This window comes from Hippopotamus amphibius, chromosome 7 (assembly GCF_030028045.1).
Source record: "Hippopotamus amphibius kiboko isolate mHipAmp2 chromosome 7, mHipAmp2.hap2, whole genome shotgun sequence".
NCBI lineage: Eukaryota > Metazoa > Chordata > Mammalia > Artiodactyla > Hippopotamidae > Hippopotamus > Hippopotamus amphibius.
Genome location: NC_080192.1, coordinates 112,975,955 through 113,003,404, shown reverse-complemented (window position 1 = coordinate 113,003,404; position 27,450 = coordinate 112,975,955). Strand labels below are relative to the sequence as shown.

The 27,450-nt window shown below is 41.1% G+C and overlaps 1 protein-coding gene across 1 annotated transcript in view; it reads left to right on the top strand.

Annotated features, from left to right (window-relative positions):
* The first annotated feature begins 6,028 nt into the window (after nt 1–6,028).
* The window catches only part of SLC3A1 (solute carrier family 3 member 1), a 30,120-nt gene continuing 8,698 nt past the window's right edge, over nt 6,029–27,450 (top strand). Inside the window, exons 1-7 of the mRNA XM_057743474.1 lie at nt 6,029–6,474; nt 9,681–9,860; nt 9,994–10,148; nt 12,984–13,109; nt 22,811–22,930; nt 24,934–25,058; nt 26,362–26,557. Of these exons, the coding sequence (XP_057599457.1) occupies nt 6,045–6,474; nt 9,681–9,860; nt 9,994–10,148; nt 12,984–13,109; nt 22,811–22,930; nt 24,934–25,058; nt 26,362–26,557 (1,332 nt within the window). The 5' untranslated portion in view covers nt 6,029–6,044. The remainder of the gene's footprint in view (nt 6,475–9,680; nt 9,861–9,993; nt 10,149–12,983; nt 13,110–22,810; nt 22,931–24,933; nt 25,059–26,361; nt 26,558–27,450) is intronic.

Sequence of the window (27,450 nt, the reverse complement as noted above, 5' to 3'; positions counted from 1 at the left end):
TCATTATTTTGATTGTGGTGATGGTTTCATGTGTATTACACATGTTAAAACATAAAGTTGTACACGTTAGAGTGCAGTTTATTGTATATCAATTATCCCTCAATAAATCTGTTTTTTAAAGGTCAAAGCCAAAAACCATTTGTTAATTTTCATGACACTATAGTTGTTCATAGGCCAGTTTGAACACTGATCCCAGCTGGGCCCACTCAAGCATCTGTGGTCAAATGGCTGGCTGCCTGAGGACTGGCAAACCAGAGGACCCTGCATGGGAAGTTTCCATAGCCCTTCCCATAGCTCCACATCCTGCAGCAGACCAGCCTGGACCTAATCTCATAGGGATGGCAGTGGTCTAGAGGAGGAGCACTGTTGAAAGCCTTTTATCGTGTCAAGTTTCTTGTTGTCCCATTGGCCAAAGCAAGCCATAGGTCCAAGTCCAGACTCAATGTACAAGGGACAAAGGAATGATGGGGGCAAAAGGCCATTATTTACAGGGATGCCATTAATTAGCTATTAATGCAATTAATCTATCTTGTACCTTAACAATGTTTTAATTTGTATTTAATTCCAGCAAAAAAGGTACTTTTATTCAGTAACTTTTATGTGATTTAATTTCTTATATATAATTTGCAATCCTTTTAAACATCTTATTGAATGTAATTTAGCTACTGATTTTATTATGTTTGAATAATTCTTTGTATGTAGAAATAGTAAGGTTTTGTTGTGACATCTATCACATTTTCATGTTCTGCTAACATTTCTTTTGGTATTTGTTTTGTTATACTTTGTTAATTTTTTTTTAAATAGTTTAACTTCCAGCAAAAACATGTTTAGATATTTTCCTTTGATTTCAATGGTTATATAAATTGATCTTCCCTCTCTAGCTGAGAGAACTCTATTTTGGTGTTTCCTTCTAATTAAAACTGTCTTTAAAAACATTGTACTCTGGACTGTATTTATAATGTTGGCCCTAGAACCAAATTAAATTTTACAGCTGAGGTAACAGAGGCTTAGAGAAATTTTGTCAAAGATCAAACAGAGAGCAAGTAGTGGAGGCAGGCTTGAATCTCACTTCCTCTGACTTAAATTTCACTCATGAAACTGTATCAAGGTAAGAACATTTGGCTACGTGATAAAAATCTACATTTTTGTGATAAAAATCCACATTTTTGTGCAGAACGTACTTTCCACTTTTTTTCCTCCTCCTCCCCCCGTTCCTCTCCCTCCCCTCCTCCCGTCCCCACCTTTTTCATCTCCCCCTCTTCCTTAAGCATAGGGTTAGGTCTATCCATCTTTAAGTAACTATACTTTTATTCATTTAATAATGTACCAGGCACTGAACCGGATACTGGGAACTTAAAGATGACCCTACCCTTAAATCACAGAGGCGTAAACAGGTAAATGCAATATGGAAAATCCTTCTATTTTAAGTGTGTACTAATCTGACAGGCTATATATACTGCAAGTTATTTTGGTGGGTTTGCTGCTGAGTGGAGGTCATTATGAGTGAATGGCTTTAAAATTCATTTAATGAATCTTAGTACATGTATATTTAAAAATACATATATATCATATACTACCAACTGTAAAATAGATAGCCAGTAGGAAGTTGCTGTATAACAAAGGGACTTCAACTCGAGGATGGATGATGCCTTAGAGGACTGGGACAGGGAGGGTAGGGGGGGGAGTCGAGGGAGGGAGGGAATACGGGGATTTGTGTATAAATACCGATGATTGAACTTGATGTACCTCAAAAAGAATAATAAATAAATTAAAAAAATACATATATATCATATAGAAACATCTTTTTCATTGATTACTGCTTTCTCTCTGTTTGTTTCTGTTTAATTGCAGGATGTCTCTGGGTCCTGTGATATCCCGCATTGCTCTGTTATCTGTTTTCTAGAAAGCTCGTGCTTGTCTGCTTTATTATCCTGCTTGTGTAACTCAACTGGGATTTGCATTTACTGAGGGAGTTTATCTTCATTATCTCTGATTCTTTGTTCTGATTATCAGAGTTCGCTCTTAAAGCTTCCTTAGTGTTCTTGTTCCTTATTCATGTTTAGAAGTTTTTACAGGCAGTGTGTTTGGCTTTCTACAGTCAATATTTCCTTCTAAGTCACCTTGAAGGTAAGTAATACTAACACCTTGTACTTGCTGGAAATTCTTAACTTTGCGGCTATCTTCTCCAAACTACCACCAACTCCTTCTACCCTCCAGTGTTTCCATTCTTGTTCACTGAATCCATGTTTTCTTTCTGTTTTTTGAAGTTTGCTGTTTTCTCTCGTTAGTTTAGATCTTGAGTATGGGTTGTTTATGAATTTTGGATGGCTGATGCTAGGAGTCACCTTAAACTGAACTCTGCCATCTGACTGGAAGTTCTAGGTAGATTCCAAACTCTGGGTTCCCTAATTTAATTTTTTTCTAATGGGAGAGTAGTACATATTCATTACAGAAAAATTAGAAAAATCAGCAAACGTTTAAAGAACAAAATGGGTACCACTCACAATCTTAGAACCCAGAGATAAACACTCTAGACATTTTTTTCTAATAGGACTTTACAAATATACATGAAAAAAATTTTTTACATAATTAGCACAACTACTTTATATCCTACATTTTCTCCACTCAACACAATAATGTGGGATTTCTTCCCTGTCATTAAAAATCTTTGAAAATATGCTCAATGACAAATATGCTATCAATGGATGTACAATAATTTTTTTAGCTAGTCTTGTGTCATTGAATATTTTGCTTGTTTCCAGTATTTGTTATTATAAATAACACTGTAATTAATAAGCCTTATTACTCACAAACTTTTGTCTCTTTCCTGACTTACTTCCTTAAGATAAAGTTTTGGAAGTGGAATTGCTGAGTTAAAGGATATGAACATTTTCTCCCCTCTTTTTATTACAAAAGTCGTATATGCTGAGGACAAATAACTCAGGGTAAAGTATAAGTCCAAGTGTAAGGACTAGAAAAATATAAGTCCAAGGATTCTCATCCTTATTCTCTTATTCTCAGCCTCCAGGCAACCACTAGGTGAAACTCAACATGCATGCACAAATGTGTGTGCTATTTTTTCCCACTTGATTCTGATCATATTATCCTTACTCTCCTTATTCAATTGTCCAACATCACTTACTAAATAATCTTTCTTTTCCTCACTGACTTCCTCACTTTTCATATTATAAATTCCCTTCTATATAGGGAGTAGGGGTCCATTTTTGATGACTCCAATCTGTTCAATTGATCTTTTTGACTTATCCTTTTTTAGTATCAACTCTTCATTTTCCTGGAGTTTTTATTTTAAAATCCAGTAGAGCTTGCTTTATTTATTTTTAGCTTTTGAAAATGTTAAAACTCCTGATACACATTGCCAGATTACTTTCCAGAATTACTATCTCAATTTACACTGCATCTTTGCCAGTACTATTATCTTTTAGAAATTCTTTGATTGAAAATGCTTATTTATTTCTCTAACATTAGTGAGTTGATCTGTGTGAAATATCTGTTTACATTCTTTTCTTCCTTTTCTACTGACTTTTAAAAATTTATATTATGAAATTTCATATATGTATACATTTGTCTAACAATATATACATACTTTTAATGTTAAAAACATTAAGTTCTTGGGTTTTTTTTTTTTGGTTGCGTTGGGTCTTCGTTGCTGCTTACAGGCTTTCTCTAGTTGCGTCAAGTGGGGGCTACTCTTCCTTGTGGTGCGCAGGTTTCTCATTGCAGTGGCTTCTCTTGTTGCAGAGCACAGGCTCTAGGTGCGTGAGCTTCAGTAGTTGCAGCATGTAGGCTCAGTAGCTGTGGCTTTCAGGCTCTAGAGTGCAGGCTCAGTAGCTGTGGCGCATGGGCTTAGTTGCTCCATGGCATGTGGGATCTTCCCAGATCAGGGACTGAACCTGTGTCCCCTGCATTGGCAGGTGGATTCTTAACCACTGTGCCACCAGGGAAGTCTTTTGGCATATTTATTATCAATGCATTTCCCAATCTGTCATATGCTCTTCAGTTAGTATGCTTTGTGATATTTGAATTTATTATTCAAATATTTTGTTCAGTCAATTCAGTCTTCTTTTTGTTGTTTAAAGAAATCCTCCCACCAGAGACTGGATAATTATTCCAGACTGTTTTTTAAAAGATTCTAGTTTGCATATTCTGGAAGTTCAAAGTATTAATACTATTGTTGTTATTTTAAATAAAATGTGGAGAGGTCAAAATGGAACATTTCTGTCATGAAGTTGTATTGTTATGATGTTGAGTTTTCTTTGCATTTGTATGATTGAACACTTAGTTAAGTATTTATAATTAAAAGTTATTTTTATAATCTAAAATTATTGTAGAACTAGGGGTATTTTTGCATATTGTTTTTTCCCAAATAGTAACTGCATTTCAATTAGCTTATGTTGTGAAAATTACCATTATGTGTTTGAGAGATAAAGCAATTTGAAGACATAAAAGTTAAATTCCTTTAATTTAAAAAAAATATACAATATGCCTAATTAATAATAATGAGAGATGCCACTTATTGGATGCATTCAACAAGCTAGATATTGGGATTTACTCATTTTAAAAAATAACTTGGCCAAAATCAAATAGCTCATTCCTCTATACCAATTACTGCTTCTAGGTCACTTTATAAAATAACAATAATATTAGGAATTTATATAACTTTCCTCATTTAAAAGAAAAAAATTCTTATTTGACCAAATGAGTCACAGAGCTGCTTATTATCTGTGCCACTGATTACTTGGAAGCCATGAATCATCATATTCTTCTAAGGTTTGCATCATCTTCTAGGAAAGCACACCTAACTGCAATGTAATTTCCTCAAGGTTGCAAATTTGTATTTTATACTTGTCAATGATTAAATAACTCTTTAGGGCTTATATTAAGAACTGTTTACCTATAATAAAGCACTTGAGCTTTCTAGACATGGAATTCCTATCCTGCCACCTCCACTTTGAAAAGTGCTTCCAAGAATGGGCAGCCATTTCCTCTTCTGAAAATAGGAAAAAAGACTGAAGGCACTTGAGGTTGAACTGAGTGTACAAATAGATATTTATCAGGTTGGCTTGAACTGAGATGAAATAAAATGGCTTCAGCAACAAAGGTGGTGTTGCTCCCTGCCTCCAGATCCTCTTCCTCTTAAATTTGTAGGAGAAGAGACCTTCAGAACAGAAAATAAAGAAAAGCATGTTTCCCCTTGCAAAATTTGGTGTTTGTTTCTTTTTCTCAAAGCTAGCTAAAAAGAAAAACAAAGTAAGCTATTTTTTATTGTGGTAAAATATACGTAATATACAATTTACCACTTTAAGAATTTGTAAGTGTACAATTCAGTGGCATTAAGTACATTTACACTGGTGCGCAACCACCTCCAGAACTTTTTCATCATCCGACATGGAAACTTTATATTCATTACACAAGAACTCCCCCTTACTGCCTTCCTTCCAGCTCCTGGGAACTGCCCTTCTCCTCTCTGTCTCTATGAATTTGTCTGGGTACCTCGTATAAGTGGACTCAGACAATATCTGTCCTTTTGTGTCTGGCCTCCTTCACTTAGCATAATGTCTGCAAGGTTCATCCATGTTACAGCCTGGGTCAGAATTTCATTCCTTCTTAAGGTGCATGTCACATTTTGTTTGTTCCTTCATCCATTGATAGACACTTGGGTTGTTTTCACCTTTTGACAGTTGTGAATAATGCTGCTGTGAACAGCTGTACATTCAATCAAACAACATCTTAAGTTGCAATGGAATCCTGTATCCTCATATCCCATTTCCCCTCCTCTGTGCCCGTCCTTGTCTAGATCTGAATCCCTCAGGGTTGTGACTGTAGCTACAGCAGCCTCACAAGTGTAAAGAGAATTTTTTTTAAACCCCCTTTACCTTTACCCTTTCTTCCTTGGCTGGACTTTGTCCATCCAGGTTTATTTATAAACCACGCAAAACTCATTAACACGACCAAGCATTTCAGCAAGTTCCCTTCCTGCTTTTGTTACTGCAGGAAGGCATTCCGCAGGGATAAGACTGTGAAAAATGGCTGAGGATAAAAGCAAGCGAGATTCCATTGTAATGAATATGAAGGGAGGCCAGACAAACAACGGATTTGTACAAAATGAAGACATACTGGAGAGGGACCAGGACCCAGGCAGCCCAGAGGACAGCCCGCAGCACAACGCCGTGGACATCCTTGACCCCCCAGAGCCCGATTTGAAGGATGTCCAGCCCTATGCAGGGATGCCCAAGGAGGTGCTGTTCCGGTTCTCTGGCCAAGCCTGCTACAGGGTGCCCCGGGAGATCCTCTTCTGGCTCAGCGTGGCTTCTGTGCTTGTGCTCATTGCGGCCACCATAGCCATCATTGCCATCTCTCCGAAGTGCCTGGATTGGTGGCAGGCAGGCCCCATGTATCAGATCTACCCGAGGTCTTTCAAGGACAGCAACAAGGATGGGAATGGAGATCTAAAAGGTGCGTGCCTTGAGAGTTTGGGGCGGGGCGGGGATGAGGTTGGTTTGGGGCTCTTTCAATCCTTGAAGCACACTATGCCTGGGTTGTATGGTAAGCACATTCCACCTGTAGGACTTGTGATGCCAAGTTTCTCCTTGTTTATGATATTTTAAAAAGCCACTCAGCAGAACCCAGCAATTCTTCCCATATGATGAAAGGATACTTGATGGAGCCCCGTGAACCTGCATAGAGCTGTTTAGTTTATTGCCTAATACGAACCTTTGCATAGTTGGTCATCCATTCGAAACTTCTTACGTGAGCAAATTTCCTCCTGAAATGTGTCCTGCTTCTGTACTCTTTAGAGTTGGTTTCCTCAGAGTGACTGTTTAGAATTCCTTTTCCCATGTGTGCAGTGGCTACTTTGGCAATCTGGTGGAGAGTTTCTGATTAGCGAACAAAGTGTAAGTAATATTTTAGAAAAAGATTGTGATGTCATTAAAAGGTGCAGGCTGAGTCTTTAAAGTCCTTCATTTCTCAGTCTTAAATCCTGAGAAATGAAGGAAAGAAGAAAAGGCATAGAGTGGGTTGGTCATTACTTGAATTAAGAATTATTTAAAACAATATCCATAGTAATAGAACAAGTAAAAAATATTTTTAAAATTATGCTAATAATTTCATAGTGTGTTATATGTGGAATGTCCTTATTATTTATTGTGCAAATGAGGACACAAACCATACACAGGAACTGTCCCAGGCAGAGTGGTTGGTATGATCACCCTAGTTAAGGGCAGCAATAAGAAACAAAAATAAACTAATAGTAATTTTTGATAATGATTTTTTTTGATAATTTTACTTTTGGCTTGAAGAAGACAAAATAGAATGATCTAATAGAGTTTGGGAAGTGGAAATGAGTTTAATTAAATTTTAAAATGTTACAAATATACTTTTGAAATCTCCAACTTTCCTTAATAACCAATAAAAGGCTTTTCTTTTTCACACTCATATAATTTTTCTCTTTTTAAAAATCATCCTGCATTTTAACTAACTGAGATACTTTCTGTCCTTCAAGATGGGTTTCAAACCGACTTCCTTCATTATTTAACCTCCCAATCAGAGGGTACACTCCCTCCCCAGAACTCTTGTGATGCTTTGGGTGGACCTGCACGGCTGATAACTGCCTTGTAACATATCTGGCTGACTTTCCTTCCAACCCTGCTGCTTCTTACAAAGGAAATGCTTCTCAACGTGATGTTTTGATGGAATACAGCCAAAAAACCCTAAACCCAAAGAGAGATAACACTCCCCACTTCCTGGCCCTCCCTCTGTAATTAGCTTCTAAATTCACCTGCAAAGGGCAACTTCTAATTACCGCTTTGTCATTTCCAATAACTTCCTTGAAGGACTGTCTGCTTCCTGTAATTAATAGGTATTTTTCCTCAAGGTTGAGGGGGTTTTGTTGTGATGGTTTGAAGAAAACTTTCCAGGTTTCAGTTTAGTTTATTGCCTTCTGTCCCCTGGAAGTGGGCCTGGGAAATCCCTTGTTTACTTTGTATCTGTTCAACCTCTTCGTTTTTCTCATCCTGTTCCTTTTTGCTGGTTCTTAATATAAATCAAAATTCTGACTTAAATCTGACTTACATGAAAATTCTTTTGCTGCTTGCTGGCACTCTGTGAGGCCGCACAGCCGCTCACAGAGGGGAACAGAGGTACAGAGAGGACAAAGGTAAGCAGCCTGTTACAGGGGAAGGGCCCCGAGGCCAGGAGTCAGGGGACTTTGCGCTTTGGTCTCAGTGTTTTGTGCTTCCTGTAATCCACCTCTGACAGGCTGACTGCAGGAAGCACATAGGGTTCCGTACAAAGTTACTGGAGTCTGTCATACAGAGTGAAGTAAGTCAGAAAGAGAAAGACAAATATTGTATGCTAACTCTCATATACAGAATCTAAAAATGGTACTGATGAAGTCAGTGACAAGACAAGAACAAGGATGCAGATGCAGAGAATGGACTGGAGAACTCGAGGTTTGGGGGGCGGGGGTGAAGGGGAAGCTGAGACAAAGTGAGAGAGTAGCATAGACATATATATACTACCAACTGTAAAATAGATAGCCAGTGGGAAGTTGCTGTATAACAGAGGGAGTTCAACTCGAGGATGGATGATGCCTTAGAGGACTGGGACGGGGAGGGTGGGGGGGACTCGAGGGAGGGAGGGAATACGGGGATATGTGTATAAAAACAGATGATTGAACTTGGTGTACCCCCCAAAAAATAATAAATAAATAAATAAAATTAAAAAAAGAAAAAGAAAAAAAGAAAAAAAAAAGTTCCTGGAGACTGAATACTAAACTCAACTCTGACTCTGCATTGAGGACTCTGAATTAGAAGCACCCCGCCCCGCCCGCTATTTGCGAATTATCCTAGGAGGTCTCAAGGTCTCAAGCACAAACAGTTTCATTCCCCTATCTCTTCTCAGCCAAGTCTAGAATTCTCTTGAAGAGTGTAAGTTCTGGGCTTCAGCGATGTCAAAGGGAAATAGAATGTGGACAACATAGGTAATTGTCAGTTTTCTAGGAGCCACATTAAAAAAGTAAAAGACAAATGAGTGATATTAATTTTAATCATATATTTTGTTTAATCCAACATATCCACTATATCATTTCAACATATAATCAATATAAAAATATAAATGAGCTACTTTCCATTCTTTTCATCCTGGGTCTTTGAAGTCCAGTGTGTGTTTTACATTTACAGTGTATCTCAATTTCAGGCAAGTCACATTGCAAGTGCTTGATAGTCACGTGGCAGGTGGCTACACACTGGACAGTGCAGCACAGACCACGTGACCATCAGGGCCCATGCATTATTCTCCTTTCTACCTTGGCACTTAGACCAGCATCTGGCCTGGATTAGGTGCTCAAAAACCATGTGTAGAGTAAATTAACAATAATGTAGTCTTGTTCTAAGTATAAAATATGAACAAGCCCTAGAAAGATTTTTTTAAATGTTACGCATCAATGTTAAAAGTCAAAGGTTATTGCTAGAAGACTAATTTGCTGTTGTTTGAAGAACTAGACCTTGCTGTTTGAATTTCACCCAAATTCAACAAAATTCCAAATATTGCTTTCTCAATATAAATATTTCCATCTTAGCCCTATTCCTTTTATTTTTAATCCTTCAACTAAAAAAACCCAAACTTTATTTATTTTACATGGCTTTGACTTTTTCCTTCAGGTATTCAAGATAAGCTGGATTACATCACAACTTTAAATATAAAAACTGTTTGGATTACTTCATTTTATAAATCATCCCTTAAAGATTTCCGACATGGTGTTGAAGATTTCCGAGAAATCGATCCCATTTTTGGAACAATGAAAGATTTTGAGAACCTGGTTGCAGCCATACATGATAAAGGTAGAGTGAATGGAAGGTGGGTGGGATGGGTTAAGAAAAGCATTTCTCCAAATGCTTAAAGCACTTTTTCCTTCACTGTTACATTATTCTAATATAATCTTGTCCTAACGTTCGAAATGTTTTCACTCATTAGGTTTAAAATTAATCATTGATTTCATACCAAACCACACCAGTGATAAACATGCTTGGTTTCAGTGGAGTCGGAACCGGACAGGGAAATATAGTGATTATTATATCTGGCATGACTGTACCCGTGAAAATGGTACAACCATACCACCCAACAACTGGGTAAGTACCCGTGTGCTTGATTTACAGAGGGCAAATGGGCAGATTTTCAGTGATTAAAACTAGGTTATTTATAAAGGTCTTTTAAAGAAAAAAAAAATGACGGGTATAGTGTGTGGGAAGGGGAACAAGTTTTCCAAAGAAATAGAAATAAAGTCCCAAGCCTCCTAATCATTTGGATTTGGATTTTTTATTTCATTGTAGAGCTGATGTGTTTTAGCAAATTAAAACCTGTGCTCTCTATTAACGTCTTTCCTTTACTTCCCACTCTGTCCAGCTTAGACTCCATGTGCTATTAGTTCCGTAACTGTCTTGCAACTCCCCAAACCCTTTTACTTTTCTGACTTTTTGACTCCACTGTCCAACAAAAAACTAGCCATAAATGAACCCAACCATCCTTTTCCTCTTTACCTGACCTTAGTATCCAAGCCTCTGGACCCATTCATTGTCCCCACCTGAACTGATCCATCCACTCTTTGGAGAGAATTTTACTAAATCCAACTATCAACATGCCCTCCGTCCCCTTCAAACATCCTACCTGCCTTTTCCCCATCTTATCACTCTCGGCAGCAAACCTGTTTTAAAGAAAGACCAGAAGCCGTCACACCTGCCTGTCCCCATTCACACCCTTTTCTATTTGCCTCTTTTGCAGCAGAGGCCAGTCTCTCCTGTCTGGGGTTATCAGACTTACAAATGAAAATCCTGGAAGCCCAATGAAATCTGAGTTTTAGGTAAACAATGCATAATTTTTTAGTGTAAAATATTGCATGGGACACACTTATACTAAAAAGTATTCATTGTTTATCTGAAATTCAGGTTTCATGGATGTCTTGTACTTTATCTGCAACTCTGCTCCTGTCGCAGGCCAGGCCCTCCGCCCACTCTAGTTCGCCTTCTCTCCTGCTTTCTGCGGAGCCTTTTACCCTGGATCATCTCTCCCCACTCCAGGGCCGCCTCCTTGACCTCCATAAACATTTAAACAGGCTGACTCCTGGGCATCAACTTTTAGATGATCCAACGGCACTCAAAGGCCACATGTCAAAAGCCAGCTGTGTATCTTTTCCCCCACACTCCCACATCCCAGGTTCTGTGAATGGCTCTAATGTGAGCCTGGTGAACAGGCCCTTAGCAAGTCCTGGCAGTTTCATCTCCCTAATTTTTCTTTTCCTCAATCCACCACTTTTTAAAATGCTGATGACGCTAGCAAACATTTGCCAAGTGCTCGCTGTGTGCCAGGCTCTGCGCTGTGTTGTATGGTCACTGCATTCGTTCATGTATTTAATTCACCCTACAATCTTATTTTTAAATTTTATTTTGTTTTTGGCTGCATTGGGTGTTCGTTGCTGCACGCAGGCTTTCTCTAGTTGTGGTGAGCAGGGCTACTCTTCATTGAGGTGTGCAGGCTTCCCATTGTGGTGGCTTCTCTTATTGCAGAGCATGGGCTCTAGACACACGGGATTCAGTGGTTGTGGCACACAGGCTTAATTGCTCCGAGGCATCTGGGATCTTCCCAGACCAGGGATTGAACCCGTGTGCCCTGCATTGGCAGGCAGATTCTTAACCACTGTGCCACCAGGGAAGTCCCACCCTACCATCTTATGAGTTAGGCTTTCATTCCTATTTTGCAGATGAGGCAGAGAAACGTGAAGCATGTTGCCCTGTTTCACAGCTAATAAATGAAAGGGCTAAGGACTGGGTCTAATCTAATTTTTACTGAGTGAACATAAATTGGTATCATATTGAGGCCTTAATTTTACATTTCTCTAATTGCTAATGATTATCTAATTACTAATTATTAATGTAGTAGTTGCCTAATTACTAATGATGTTGAACACCTTTTCATCCATTTATTCACTTGAGCTTCCATTTCTGTTGAACACCTCTTTAATGGTTTCTTTCCCCAATTTTTTATTGGATTATTTGTCCCTTTGAAATAGATTTGTAGAGGTTTGTTTGTTTGTTTGTTTGTTTTAACTGATATATACTGTAAAAATCTTATCCGGGTTTGTATCCAGGTGGGCCATAAGGTGAGGTGGTGAGTGTATATTTCCTTGAAAGGCATCAGCTACTACTTAGCTTGGGCCAGTTGTCACCATGGAAGTGTGGACCCAGTGTGACTTGGTCTTCCAACTAAAAAGAAAATATTTATGCAAAATCCCTCAGTTTGTAAAAGTTGTCCAAATGTTCTCTTTAGCGTGAAACGAACAAATGGCCCAAGACAGAGCCCTGCGGGACTCTCCCACAGGTTCCTCCTTCTGGAAATGCTACCGATGTGAACATTTCTAGAAGGAGGAAAGCAGCACCCGTGTCAAATGCTGCTGGAACCAACACTAGAGGCTGCTAGATTCCTTTTATTCCCAAGGACTAGTAGAGTTTGAAATTGAATGATTCTAATACTTTTCTGAGGATACAGTTTAAACACTCGCTCTATCTGGATTCACGCTCCAAGACCAACGCAATATGCCTTTCTGCCAAATCGACCATCATTTGCTTTCTTCACAAATAGGAATCCAGAGTTTGGACAGAAGATTCAAGAAAATATATTACAAAGGACTGCTCCTTAAGTTGGCCTTTGTCCTGCCTTTGAGAGCATTGGTTTGATGATGCGGTTGTTGGGAACAGCTTCTACTGTACAAACACATCACAACCATATTTGTGGGGCATTAGGCCAGCGGGTAGCATTTTAGGGAATTTATTTACCTAGTGACGCTGGAAGGAAAATTCTGAGGATTCGTGCACTCAGTCCACATGGTCAGGATGTCAATAATAATTTCTTTGTGGGCATTAGCATCACAGGAACTGTGCTAAGTAACTGATTTGCTGTTATCTGTTTGCTAGTTAAGTGTATATGGAAACTCCAGTTGGCACTTTGACGAAGTACGAAACCAGTGCTATTTTCATCAGTTTATGAAAGAGCAACCTGATTTAAATTTCCGTAATTCTGATGTTCAAGAAGAAATAAAAGTGAGTATAGACACCCACACAAACTTCTGTGTCACATGGATGCTTAAGTGGTTATTCGATACACTTTGTGTTAAACAGTAACTGTGTGGGCAAAATTAAGCTGTGCAACTCAGTTCTGGGATTAAGGCATCTGATGCAAATACAGACTCTCAGATATGTCGGTGGTTCCTTCCTTCCTCTAACCCCAAGTAATAGAAGTTGGAGGGAGGCAGAAACACCTCTTACCTGAGCTCTGAGATGCGCCTCTGCCTGTGACGAGCTGGTGCAGTGAGGTGGGGCCAGAACGGGGGCTCTGGGGTCCAGCTCCTGTGTCTGGACCTGCCCCATTATTGGCTTCAGGGGGCTTCTGGGTGAGTTATTTGGCTTTTCTGTGTCGTGGATTCCTCATCTGTGAAACACGATTGATGGCAGTCTTTGTCTCAGAGCACTTTTTGTAATGTTAGATGAGATAACCCATGCGCAGCGCTCTGTATTCACTCAGTAAATATCAACTTACTGTCTGCTCCATGCCCGGTCCTGTTCTCAGCACTGGGAGTGCAGCAGTGAATCAAAGAAGCCCTGCGCTCAAGGAATTCCCACTATCCTGAGGGGAAGGTAGACAATCAACAGCTAAATATATTATATGTCAGGTGGTGATGAAGGCTTAGGGTAAAGAGCCTTGGAGTGCCAGGGAGAAGTGGGCTCAGAGACACCCCTTTGTTGAGGTCCCATTTGCACAAAAACCTGACATTTGAAAGGGAGCCATGTGCACATCTGGGGCAAGAGAATTTCAGGCAGAGAGAAGAGCAAATGCAAAATTCTCTGGGGGAGACTGAGCTCCACGTGTTTCAGAAATGACCTGGGGGCCAGTGCACAGGGCTGCCAGATACAGCAAATAAAATTACAGGACACTCAGTTAAATTTTAATTTCAGTGAAACAATGAATAGTGCAATATTTGAGACATTCTTCTACTAAAAAATTATTCATTGTTTATCTGAAATTAAAACAACTGTTTGTCTTGTATTTTATCTGGCAACCCCACCAGTGCTCTGCAGTGAAATGAGGGAGAGAGTAAGGGAGCTGGGGTGCGAAAATGAGGGTGGGGGCTGATGCTGTGGGCCTTGGATGCTGTCGTAAGGGATACACGCTGAGTTAGAGAGGGTCCTCTGTGGTGTGTGCGCAGGAGATTTCCCGCAGCGCCCAAGTGAGAGCTGACGGGGCTCACACCTGCGTGGTGGCGGTTCCAACAATACCTGACACGTAATTCACAATAAACGTTAGCCATATTGTTGTTTTCATTATTGCTGCTGCTTTGGCTCTAATAGGCAAGAATTGAGGTGGCTGGGCTAGTGCTCTGAGGTAGGTGAGGAGGAGACCCAAACAGAACAGAACAGAACAGAACAGGAAGCTGGGGGTCCCTTTCTATAGGTCACCGTGTCGGCCAAATAGGGAGGAGGCAGGCTGCCATGTTGGAGTCACTAAGGACACCTGCACCCTGTAGTCTGTTCTTGTTTTTAAGTAACAGCTTTCTTGAGATATAAATTCACATGCCATAAAATTCACACTTTTCAAGTAAATGTCAGTGGTTTTAGTATATTCACAAAGTAATGTAAGTATCACTACTAATTTCAGAACATTTTCATCACCCCCAAAGAAACCCCATACCCATTAGAAGTCACTCCCCATGGTTCCCTCATTTTCTCCCCCTGGGCCCTGGCAACCACTAATCTACTTTCTGCCTCTATGGATATGCCTGTTCTGAACATTTTGTGAAAGTGGAATCATACAGCAATCTATCTAGATGTCTATGATCTGTATCTCTGTTTATAATCTGTATTTAACTATTTGCGAAACTGTTTTCCAAAGCAGCCAGACCATTTTACATTTTTACTAGCAGTGTGTGAAGTTTCCAACTTCTCTGCCTACTCACCAACACTTGTTATTGGCTGTATCTTTGATGACAGTCATCCTAGTAGGTGCGAAAGTGGTATCTCACTGTGGTTTTGATTTGCATTTCCCTGATGGCTAAAGATGTTGAGCATCTTTTCATGGGATTATAGTTTATTTGTATATTTTCTTTGGAGAAATATCTATTCATATCCTTTGCCCATTTTAAACTTGTGTTGTCTTTTTTGTTGAGTTGTAAGAGTTGTTTATTCTGGATACGTGATTTGCAGTTAATTTTCCTCCTTTCTGTAGGTTGTCTTTTTACTTTCTTGATGGTGCCCTTTGAAGCACAAGGGTTTTTAATTATGATGTCCAACTTACCTATTTTTTTCTTTTCTTGCTTATGCTTTTAGTGTCACATTTAAGAACCATTGCCTAATCCAGTGTTATGAAGATTTAACTCAGTTTCTTTTAAGAGTTTTGTAGTTTTAGCTTTTACACTTAGGTCTCTGATGCATTTTTTTGTTTCCTTTTTGTATGTGGTGAGAGGGAGTCTAACTTCATTGGTTTTCTTCTTTATGGGTTATGCAAATTTTTAAAAATATTTATTTCTTTATTTGGTTGCACCAGCTCTTAGTTGTGGCAGGCAGGCTCCTTAGTTGCTGCATGCATGTGGAATCTAGTTCCCTGACCAGGGATCAAACCTGGGCTGCCTGCATTGGGAGCACAGAGTCTTATCCATTGTGCTACCAGGGAAGTCTTTAAATTCATTCTTTTGCATGTAGCTACCCAGTAACACGTGTTTACAAAAGATTATTCTTTCATCATTGAACGGTCTTGGCGCCCCTGTGAAAATCAATTGATCATAACTGTCGGGGTTTATTTCTAGATTGTCTGTTCTGTCCCATTGATCTATATGTCTGTCCTTGCGCCAGTACTGTCTAGATTACTATAGTTTTGTAGTAAGTTTTGAAATTGGGAAGTGTGAGCCCTACAACTTTGCTCTTCTTTTTCAAGATTGTTTGGCAATTCTGGGTTCTTTGCATTTCCCTATAAATTTTATTATTTGCTTGTCAGTTTCTGCGAAGAAGCCTGCTGGGATTGTATTGAATCTGTGGATCAGTTTGGGGGAATACTGCCATCTTAACAATATTACACCTTTTGATCCATGGACACAAGATGACTTTCCACTTACTTAAGGTCTCCTTTCATTTCGTTCAACAGTGTTTTCAGTGTATGAGTCCTGCACTTCTTTTGTTAAATATATTCCTGTAGACGTTGTAGTTCTAAGACTATTTTTACTATATATGTTTTCCAGAATTTAGATGAATTACTTTGAGATCTTGAGAAGTAGGTACCTTATCAAGGCAGCCTTGTCTCAGTTGGGGGAGGGGAAGAAGACACCATCAGCCTACTAACTATGGGTTCGTTTTAAGCTTCTCCGATGGAGTGTGGACTCTCCTCTTCTCCATCACTGAAGATCATTTACACACTCACACTCCTTCTTTGCCCCCGCTCCCCCAACTCTCATTAGGCACTTACTTTGTGCCGAGTACTTTACCTGGATCATCTCATTTAATGCTCAGAACAAGCCTAACTTAGGAGATTTTATTACCATTTTACCAAGAAGGAAACTGAGGCTTAGAGAGGTGACATCACGCACCATGGGAGGGAGGGAACAGGATTCAAACCCAAGCATTGAGATTCCAGAGTCCACGTGTTTTTTAGAGTCCATATTCTTAACCACAACGCCACACCTGATTTGAGGCAAACCACTTCTCTCTGTGTGTTTCACTTCTCCTGCACAGTTTTTGCAAGGAGGTTTTCAATTGGAAATTCTTTAATCGGAGCATAAACCAGTTGGTTTATCAGGCAGTGGATTTCTCCAGGCTCCTTGTAGCAATATTGGTGGATGGTCTGGAGATGTTTAGAGAAATGTGATAAATTCTGCCAAAATGTGCTAGCAATACATTAATTCTTCTTTGGCTAACCCAGCTGTTCTCTTGCAGGCATCCAGGTAGTGGAGGACTATTTATTAGTCCTGCAGGATGAAATCCCTCTTGAGATGAATCATTACTGCCTCTGGTTGAGAGGTTAGGCATTTTTGCAAGGCTGGTTTAGAAGATTTACTATTAGAAGTAAATAAGAAAGGCTGAAAGCTGTAAGGGAAGGCTCTTTGCTCCTGGAAAGTCCCTTTCACATGAAGGGGCTTCCGACACCCTCCTCCCCCACCAGCAGCGCTTACCTCTGCAGCAGAGTTAAGCAGGTTAATAATTGGCAACCCTGAGAGTCTGGGGTAGGGAGGCATTTGGAATGAATCCTGCCCGCATACCACACTTGTACTCACAGAGCCTAAGCCTTCTTCCTCCAGGCTCCCATCAGATTTCAGCTTATCTGCACAGTGGGAGGCTGGCAGGCTGAGGACACCCAGCACAGAGCACCCTTCTCTCTCCTCTTCGTCTTCCCCCTTACACTGGCCATTAGGGACTTGGCTGTGCCCCGAACCTCTCAAGGCTGGAGCGTTTTCAACTAGAGAAGTCAGGAAGTTTTCTCAGAGGAGGTGGGGGCTTATATTTGTCTAGCATTTTATACTTTTCCAATCACTTTGGTTTTTACTTGCGCTTCACATTCCTTATTTTACAAATGAGGAAACTGAGGCCCAGAGAGGTGAAGTGACCAGGCTGCAGAGCAAGGAAGAGACTTCAGATGGCCTGGCCCCATGTCTGGGGCTCAGTGTGACCATGAAACCACCATGTGGGAAGGCTGAGCCCTGGAGTAGGGGACCTGGGGAGTTAGTGTGTTCATAGCAGCTGGGGACTGGGAACCAAGATGCCCTCCTGGCTTAGGATGGAATCCAGAACATTAATGTTGGCTCTGTTCTGCGCCCACTGAGCACAGTATTGCTGGAGACAAGCAGCTCAATTCAGAATAAAATTTACTCACTCCCTGCTTCATAGATCAGCTCTGTGCTTGATGCTAATCACTGCAGCATCACTGCCCAGTCTGTGTGCCATGCACTTCATCATAAACCATTCCCTCACGTAACAGTGTGTGTTGGGTATTGGCCATATGCCAGGGTTCGATGGTTGGTGAGATGGACCTATGTGGTAGCCATCATGGGCTATAATGTATTCTGGAGCGGGAGGGGGAGAAACAGGCAATTATAATAAAGTGCTCTGAGTGGTCATGACAGTGAGAAGCAGGAGAATGCAGGGCAGGCACCTAACCTGGACACAGAGTGAGAGAGACTAGGGTAGGGTTTTCAGAGGAAGCAGCGATACCTAGAGGACGAGGAAGAATGAGCCGAGTGAAGAGCCACAGGTGGGAGTGTTCCCAGCAGAGAGAAGGCATGGTCACAGCACAGTGGAGGTGCTGGGAGTTGTCCAGTATGGGAGCATGTTGTCCAGAGAGGGGGTGTGTGACAGGACGAGGTGAGAGAGGTGGGTAGGAACCAGGTCACGAGTGGCACTGGAGGCCACGGTAGAATTTGGGTTTCAAAGGTCTCAGACAGGGGAATAATGTTTCATTTGCATTTGGAGGAGTCAGTCTGGTTGTGGAGAAGGGGCTTGAGTAAGGCAGGTTTGAAGGCAGAGGGTCCAGGGAGGTGGGTGGTGCGGTAACCAGGAAAGAATGATGGGGGCTTTGGACCAGTGAGGGGGGCGGGGTTGTAGATGCATCATCAGGCCTGAGAGAGGAGTCCAGTGTGACTCCCAGGTTGCAGGTTTGAACACTGGCTGGGTGGAGGGGCCATTTCTTGGGATGGGAGACGGGGGAGGAGTGTGTGTATGTGGCGGGGGGGGGGGGGGGGGGGAGGTGCCTCCGTTGTGTCGAGTTGGAGCTCTCCGTGAGACAACCACGTGTTCAGTGGGCCGCTGGATATGATGACGTGGAGCTCAGGGCAAGGCCTGGTCTGGAGGTGAGACTTCGGGATGTGTTGACATGTGGACAGGCCCCCAGAGCTCAGGCAAGTAATATCAGTGAGAGAACTGGGCCAGCTGCCGTGAACAAGGGGGACATTTGTCATTTAGCTTGAGGGGGTTGTTGTCCTTGGGAGTGAGGGCCAGGCATAGCAGGTCCTCCAACTAAAAAAATAAAAGTAAAGGAAGGCCACATAACAGATGGATAAGGGTGCCCCAGTGTTCCAATTCCAATGCACCGCTTACTTGCCGTATGAGCTTGATCAAGGTACATCATCTCCCTGTGCCTCGATTCCCCTGATGGTAAAATAGGAACAATAATGGTACATACCTTGTGCGGTTGTTTGGGGGTTAAATTGTTTAACCTTTCTAAAGCACTCAGGGCAGTGTGTTGCTTATTGTATAAGTACTTGTTAAATAATCAATAAATGATAGATAAATGAGTCAATACTGTTGTGAATGAAATCAACAGAGGGTGAAAGATGGAGCCCCAAGGAGTTTGTTAATATTTAAAGAAGTGTTGAGTAGACAGAGGAGTCGCAAACCAGGAGCGGGGTATCCTGGAGCTAAGGCGTGTGAGTATTTCTAGAGGACGAGATTAGTCTGTGTTGTCAGACATGGCAGAGAGGTCAGGTAGTATCAGGACCAAAGTGTCATTTGACTCTGGCAGCAGTACCTCATTTAATCCTCGCAGAATTCCTGCAAGGCAGGCATTATTTTATTGATGAGGAAACCAAGGTTTATGGCGGTCCTGACTCATGCAGTGGTGGAGATGGGGTGATAGCAGATGGGTCAAATTCTGGAGCCCGTGACCTATGTCCTGCTTCTGGAAGTTAGCAAAGAATTTTACCCAGATTTCTGAAGAGCAGTTGGGTCGGTTTACTTTCCTATGCTTATAAGCAGAGGATATGGTTTTCTCTCTGTCCTTCTTAAATATCCTGTGCTTTCTCATTCCTTCTTGAGATGGATGTCCTGGGATTTATGTCATTATCAAGAGTATGTCATATATCATCACATGTAAGAGCAGAGCTTTTCTCTGTCCCAAACCTGGCTCTTTAAGTAAATGGGCCCAGTAACTTCAGTCATCTCAAAAGGAAGGGTTTGCCTCAAAGTTTTGAGAATTTGGATATCAGTAATGTTGAACTGATTCCTTTTTCACTCAGAGCAGTGAGTTGTTTAAGGAGAAAAGAATGAAAACGTGCCCAGTGGAAAAAGCAGGACTGTGTGATGTCGTGGGAGTTAGTCAGAAATCGGGGACACAGTGTACTGTCCCCAGAGTCCCGTGGTCCCTACATGTGTCACCCAGACCTGACGGTACCAGGCTCTGTGCCCATTTCCGCATCCAGCACCCTGGGGGAGCTTAATTGGCATAAAGACAGGATTAACCATTAAAATCTCCAGCTCTCTTTTTTCACCTGGTTGAGAATAAATCGCACAAAGCAAATATTTTTCAAAAGCAAATTTTAGATCATCTGGGTGAAAAACCTCAGCATTTAAAGTGACTCTCAAAAACACACATCCAACTTTTGCTGTTTTGTCTCATCAAACAATGATGACATCTCTTACTGGACTACAGTGAAAATCTCTGCCAGGGCCATATGCCTACACCAGGGTACACATTCCTCCTTCTTTAATGTTGGGTCAATAGCAGTGCTGACATTCCCAAAGCGAATGGGGACCCCATGAAGAACATGAGTAGCTTTAGTCTAGGAAATCAGTGCTCAAAAGCATACTGTTTACAACAGCATGGTGTTTAATGTTTTTCCACATTTTCGTCAGAGGCTGCCTGGATGGATCACAGTTATTTGTGCCCCACCCCCACTCTGATTCTCTTCCAATGTTCCCTCTTGTAGAGAACAGCGCCACCTGGGGGTGGATCTGGGTTGTGTGGGATATGAAGTTTGTAAAAATTGGGGGGCTTTTTAAAATGGGGGGAAAAAAGAGTATAAAATTAGGTACAGAAAAAATGAGTGCTTATTTAGAATGAAAAAAGAATGTGGGTAGAAAGGAGCCCATGTGAATGAAGGGTCCTGACACTTAAGCTTGGTTAGCTTCACGCTAAGAGGGCAGTTCTACAGATCCTGTTCTGCAACTGTGGCGCCTTCAGATCTGGTGACTTCTCCAGCAGAATCTCTAGCAACTGCCTTCACTTCCTGCCATTCTGCTGTGCCGAGCTCCCTGGCAAATCCTGCTCTTTCACCCTCTTCTGTTACCATGCTCCTCTCCTTTAAGGCATTATCATGTCTGATTTAAATGTTTTTGCGTTAATATTCGTCTAGCTGAGGATTCTAAAAAAATCCATGAGACCTAGGACTGTGTCTAGGTTGTGTTGTATTTTGCTTATGGTTCTAGTTCCAAGACTTGTTACCTAGGTGCCTGGTCCCTAGTTAGAACCCAAATACTTACTAATGAATGAATTTGTGAAGACGGATGCTAGGAAGAATAAACTTTGGGGGTTTTTGTGCCCTTCAGAAAAATTGCACTGGGTAGGGCCAGCTTAAGGGTATTTGGGTCAGCTGTGTTCGAGAAGAGGCCTGTCAGCAGCAGAGCCTGCTCTTAGACTTGAAAAATTTGTTCAAGCTTTGCCAGTCAAAGTCTCACCTTGAAAGGGCTGACAATTAGCCTTGCATTCAGCCTATGGAAACCTTTGGGAGCCTTGAACTGCAGCACTCCAGAGACCCCGTGTGCACATGTCGATACAAGAAACACACTTTGAATCAAGCAAGTGATTCTGGATACAGCCCTTATTTGGGATCTACAGATCTGTTTCCCTCACTAGGTGAGAACTGGCTTCTTCACTCCAGTACTTTAAATTACAGGTGGTCCTGCTCTAATGTGATGTACACTTTCCTGTAATGCCTTCTAGTTGGTAAGGACTGAGCTGAAAGGGGAGCCGGGAGAGCCACTGTCCCTTTGCAGAAGGGTGGCTTTTGGTGGGTGCAGGAGTAGGCCCGACTGGGGGTGGAGCTGAGACTAGGCCCTCTGCTTTTCAAGGTCACCTGGTCCTCCTGACTGTCCCAGTACAGGCCAAGTCATCCTCTGTCTCGATGCTTGGCTCATGCTGTTCCCCAGTCTAGAATGTTCTTCTAGACTCACTCACTGATGACATCCCACCAGCCAAGTTTAAGCTCTAGCTTTTCCTTGCCTGGCTGTGGGCACCCATGTTAAATTTGATCTTCTTGGAGCTCCAGCAGTCATGCAGACAGAGGAATCTCCCTTCGTGATTTTGAACTGCATCCTGCCTTGCGTTAGGTTGCCCTCTCATGGGTCTCCAACTCCTCTGTAGATTCCTCGAAGCCAGGGAACATGCTGTACTTCTTTAGTGTCCTAACAGTATCACACCATGTTTGACTCATTCAGCCTTGATACCTCTTTCTTTCACTCAATGACTGGTTCACTACGTAACTGGTGCTGGGTCAGGGGAGAGGGAAGCAGAAATGAAAGTTGCAGTCTTTCCCTCCAGAATCTCCCAGTCTGGTGGACGAGCCCTTTATGACTGGGTGCTTAATTGGTTATTTTCTCTCAGTTTGGAGTGACCTCTAAGGAACTGGGCATGGGGGAGATGAGCTATGTTCCCAGTTTCTCCCGAGTCCTGTATTTCCTTGTGGTTTCATTCTTTGATTTTGAGTGGATTCTTTAAACTTTGGGAAGATGCTCATAGCATCAATTACAAATGTAATATTCTGAATTCAAATATGGGGGAAGAATGGGAGCCCATGAATGCAGTTACTCAAAGTTCATTATGCTCAGACACTGCTGTGCTAAATAGGTAAGAATACATTAATGAGTGCTGTGCTTGTTTTATATGTGGAGGTGACTGTTTTATGATGGCAAGTCATTAACAGATACCTTGATTAAACCTTATGACAACAGTGTGTAGCTAATGTAACCAAGCATCTTGTTTCTTTTATGTTTAGGAAATTATACAGTTTTGGCTCTCAAAGGGTGTTGACGGCTTTAGTTTTGATGCGGTTCAATTTCTTCTAGAAGCAAATCATCTGAGAAACGAGGCCCAAGTGAATAAGACCCAAATCCCGGTAAAGTCTTAAACATATATGTATGTATGTTTTAAACTATATTTTAAAATATATAAATATGTATTTATTTTAAAATATATAAATATGTATTTATTTTAAAATATATAAATATGTATTTATTTTAAAATATATAAATTATATATATATATTTCTTCTTTTCTGAAAATGTCATCAGAGTGTTCTCTTTTTTAGCCTGAGACACCACTTACCAGAGGTGAGTTCTATAGGAAGTGCTTGGGATCATTTTCTTCAGGAAATACAGAGGCGTTTCAAGTGCGTGTGCCCAGATACTTCCTTCCACTGATTCCCTTCAGAGTGATCCCTAGAGGAGTCCTTTGACGAGGTTTCTGAGGGCATGGACAGTGTGGGCTCCACCGAGGGCCATAACTTACTCACTGTGATCTTGCCACTCACTGAAGCTCAAGGGAGGCAGCCTAAACTCTCCAGCTGCTTTTGTAGTTATTAAAGGACATGCAGGTAGCAGGGAGGGAACTAACACTTGCTGTCAGTTGTCTGCTATGTGCTGTTTCCATTTACCTCTCTCAACATTTTATGAGGTTTCATGATCCCCATTTAGCAAATTTTAGATAAGTTAACTTATCAGGGTGACAGAGGTGATAAATGGAGTTACCAACCAAGCCCGTCTGCTACAGGATTTCGGCTGTTTGTGCTTCCACACCCGTGCTTCTCAACCTTCCCCCCACGTCACACATGAGAGAGTATTAATCACATGCCACTCTCATTCCCCTAGTTGACCACCATGCCAGTCACCTGTCTTCAGTGGCCAAGTAGGCAGTTGTCCTAAAATGCATTCCAAAATAACAGAACTGTATATTTATACAACAGAATGTCAAAAAATGAGTTATAGTGACACACAGCAATATGGGTCAATCTTAGTGATATAATATGTAGCAAAAAAATCTAAATTGTATATAGCATGATGCCCTTTTTAGAAAGTAAGTTTTACCTACTTTTTAAATTCACATGCTTATCAACTTGACAGCCCTGTCTGAGTAATAAAGGGGAGCTGGCCATGCCTGGGCTAATTATGAGACCACGCCATGAACCAAACGTTATGATTAAGCCTTTTTTTTTTTTTTGCACATGATTTCTGGTAAAAAGGAAAAATGAAGGGGAAAAAAAGGTTGTGTTTTAGCTACTTGTCCCAAAGAGAAGCACTTATCCTTGGAGAAGAAATCTCAAAATAACCTTGCTAATTATAATGAGATGTCATAAAATAGGCATATGTCTCCACTCAAGATAAATTATCAGAATAGGTTTTGTGTACTTAAAGAATATGTAATTTCCAGAATACATCTTAAGATTAAAAAAAAAAACTTCACTTGATCTAGCAAAATCATTTATAAAAAAGGGGTCCACTGGATGGCAACTCAGGGACTGTCTAGCCGGTCCACGTCCTAACCCAGGACTTACAACCTGAGCTTGTATTAGACGTCATCTTTTACTTTGATTCTAGAAGATTACTGTAACCCTAGGAAGGCACAGAATAAGAATCAGGAAAAATTACTGAAACCCTGGGAAAGTATAACAGTAAGAATAAAGGACAGAAGTGGTAAAGAAACAAATTTAAATGCATGATGTTAATAATTTTGTGAGCAGATGAAGTATAAATATAATAATGCACTCTATAATCATTAAGATAATTTTTTTTGGTTTGCCTTTAAAAACGTCTGGAGCATTTGGGACAATAAAATGTTTAGGAGGATTTTATTAAATACACTTGTAATCAATGTTTAGATGTTCGATAAAATTTAACTGATTTACTAGATTTAGTTAATAATTTAAGCGCAAAATGAAACACTAATAGTTTCGAATGTTCCTTTCCATCCACAAAAATCCCTTGAGCAGTGAAAGTCCTAGGACCATCTTTGAGCATGTGTGTGTCAGCTTGAGCCCTTTGAAGACACAGTGCATATTCACGAGGCCAGCTATGGGCATTTGATATGTGACACGATGGTAACCATGCTGTCATGTTTTCAAAGGACACGGTCACTCACTACTCGGAGCTGTACCATGACTTCACCACCACACAGGTGGGAATGCACGACATTGTCCGCAGCTTCCGGCAGACAATGGACCAATACAGCAGGGAGCCTGGGAGATACAGGTAACCAAAGCCCCAGCATGTGATCCCTCACAACCAGGCATTCTCAAGGTTCAGTTATAATTTAACAAACTGCATAATTACAATGTATCATAACTCAGTTATGCTAGGGCATGTGTATAGTCTCTCATGTAGCTTAACATCCCTGATTTCGTTTCCTCTTTTGTAAAATGATGCTAATCACAGTACTTGTTCACAGGAATTTTGTGAAAATTAATTGAAAGGTAATATATTACCTAAAGGTTAGCCATCAACTGTTACTATTTTTTATCATTATTTGACCTGTTAGTATGCAAATGTTCCAGATAAACTGTTAGCAGATCACAATGGTTAGGAACACAGCTTTGGAATCGGGTGGGCCTGAGACAGAGCCCTGTGTAATACCTCTGTGACCTTGGGCTGGTTAGTTAACTGAAGTCTCAGTTCTCTCATCCATTAAAAAGTGACAATGATACCCCATAAGGTTGTTGTGAGATTACAGGAGATAATGTCTGTGAAGCACTTAAAACAATGTTTGGCACGTAATAAACACTCAATGAACTTAACTTTTATTGTGTTTATATAGATTACCCAATAGAATCAATGGAAAAGGAGTTCAAGAAATTTCTCCTCCTTGAAGTAGGTCCTCTGATGACTATCCTCATTTTACGGATGAGGAGACTGAGACTCTGAGCAACAGATAATGGTCACACAGGTATTGACTGTAGAGATGGGGCTGGAACTGAAACACCCAAGCTCCAGATACTATGTACTTATCCATTAATGTAATGTCTCAAACAGCTAAAACCAGCATTGATGTGGGTCATTTCAGGCAAATGTCTTCTCCGAAGAGTATTTAGTTTTCAACAACTGAGAGTGCACCCCAATAATAAAGTGAGACTTTATAGGGATTCAAATACAAGGGGAAGTTTTTTTGGGGAACGCCCCCCCCTTACCTTATATGTGTAGACATATACTGTACATTTTAAGTGGAGTGATGAGAATTGCTAAAAAAAGTCTTCCTAGAAGTTACTGAGTTTCATTCAGATTTAGAAAGAACAGTGTTGATTGAGATCCAAATGTGTTTGTTTTAGACATGGCTTAATACTAGGCTAGTCTTTGGGTTTAATATGATGAGAAATTGCCAGGTGACCCAGTGAGCCATTTCTTGGTCCTCTGGCTTGATTCTGCTTCCTAGTTAAGTCCTAGCTGATATGGTTAATAGTGTATATTTACCTCCCAACATCCTGTCCATGAGACAGCAGCTGCAGAGTGCTTCTCAGTCTCCTGACAGGCCCTGATGACACTGCATTGCCAACTCTTACAGGTTCATGGGAGCTGAAGCCCATGGAGAGAGCATTGCCAAGACCATGATGTACTATGGGCTGCCTTTTGTCCAAGAAGCAGATTTTCCCTTCAACAGTTACCTCAGTAAACTGAACACACCTTCTGGGAACAGTGTGTTTGAGGTTATCACATCCTGGATGGAAAATATGCCAGAAGGAAAATGGCCTAACTGGATGGTAAGTCCTTATGCCCAGCTCAGCATATGCTGCTGGTAAGCTCCCTGAATAGTCACCTCTGAAACAAGGGGCCCATTTGTCTCTAAGTGACCTTCACTTTTCCCTCATTTTGTAATTGTTTAGTGAGCCAGGCCCACCCCAGCTCCTGACCAGGTTCTTGTCATTGTTCATTCTTCTGGCTCTCGCACTAGATAATCTCAACTGATCGGTCTCATTTGCTGGATCCTTGCCCAGTTCAAATCTGTCCAGGCCCTCTAGTGAATTTTTCATTTATTGTACTTTTCAACTGAAGTCTTTATTTGGCTCTTTTTCATAATTTCTCTTTATTGATAGTATCTGATAAGGCATTGCTCTCATACTTGTTAAGAAACCTGTCGATCTCGTTTAGGTTTCTGAACACACGTATAAGTTGATCGAAAGTCATTATGCACTAAGTCCAGTGTGTGGGTGTCCTCAGCCAAGTTTTCCATTGACTGCTCCTCCCCCCCTGTATGGGCCATACTTTCCTGGCTCTTTGCATGTCTTGTATTCTTTTCTTTGGTTGTTGCAAACTGAATAATTTTAGTGTAGAAATTCTGGAAATCATTTTCCCATCTCCAGTGTTTCTTCAGTGACTTTCTTGGATTAACTCTGTGAAACTCTTGTGTTATTTGCTGCGTGGGGCCACTGAAGCCTCTGCTTGGTCAGCTAATGATTGTTAAGATTCCTTAGATGCCCTGAACCAGCAAGTCTCCCAGCCTTTCCTGAGGGGCTGTGTATGGGGGGCATGCTTTCCACACCCCAGCAGGCATCTTACAACTCTGCCTTAGTCTTCACTTTCTGCTTGCAGAGCTTCAGGGTTAGCCAGAGGGGAGAGATTAGAGCTTCCCTGGGTACCTGCACAGCCCTGCACA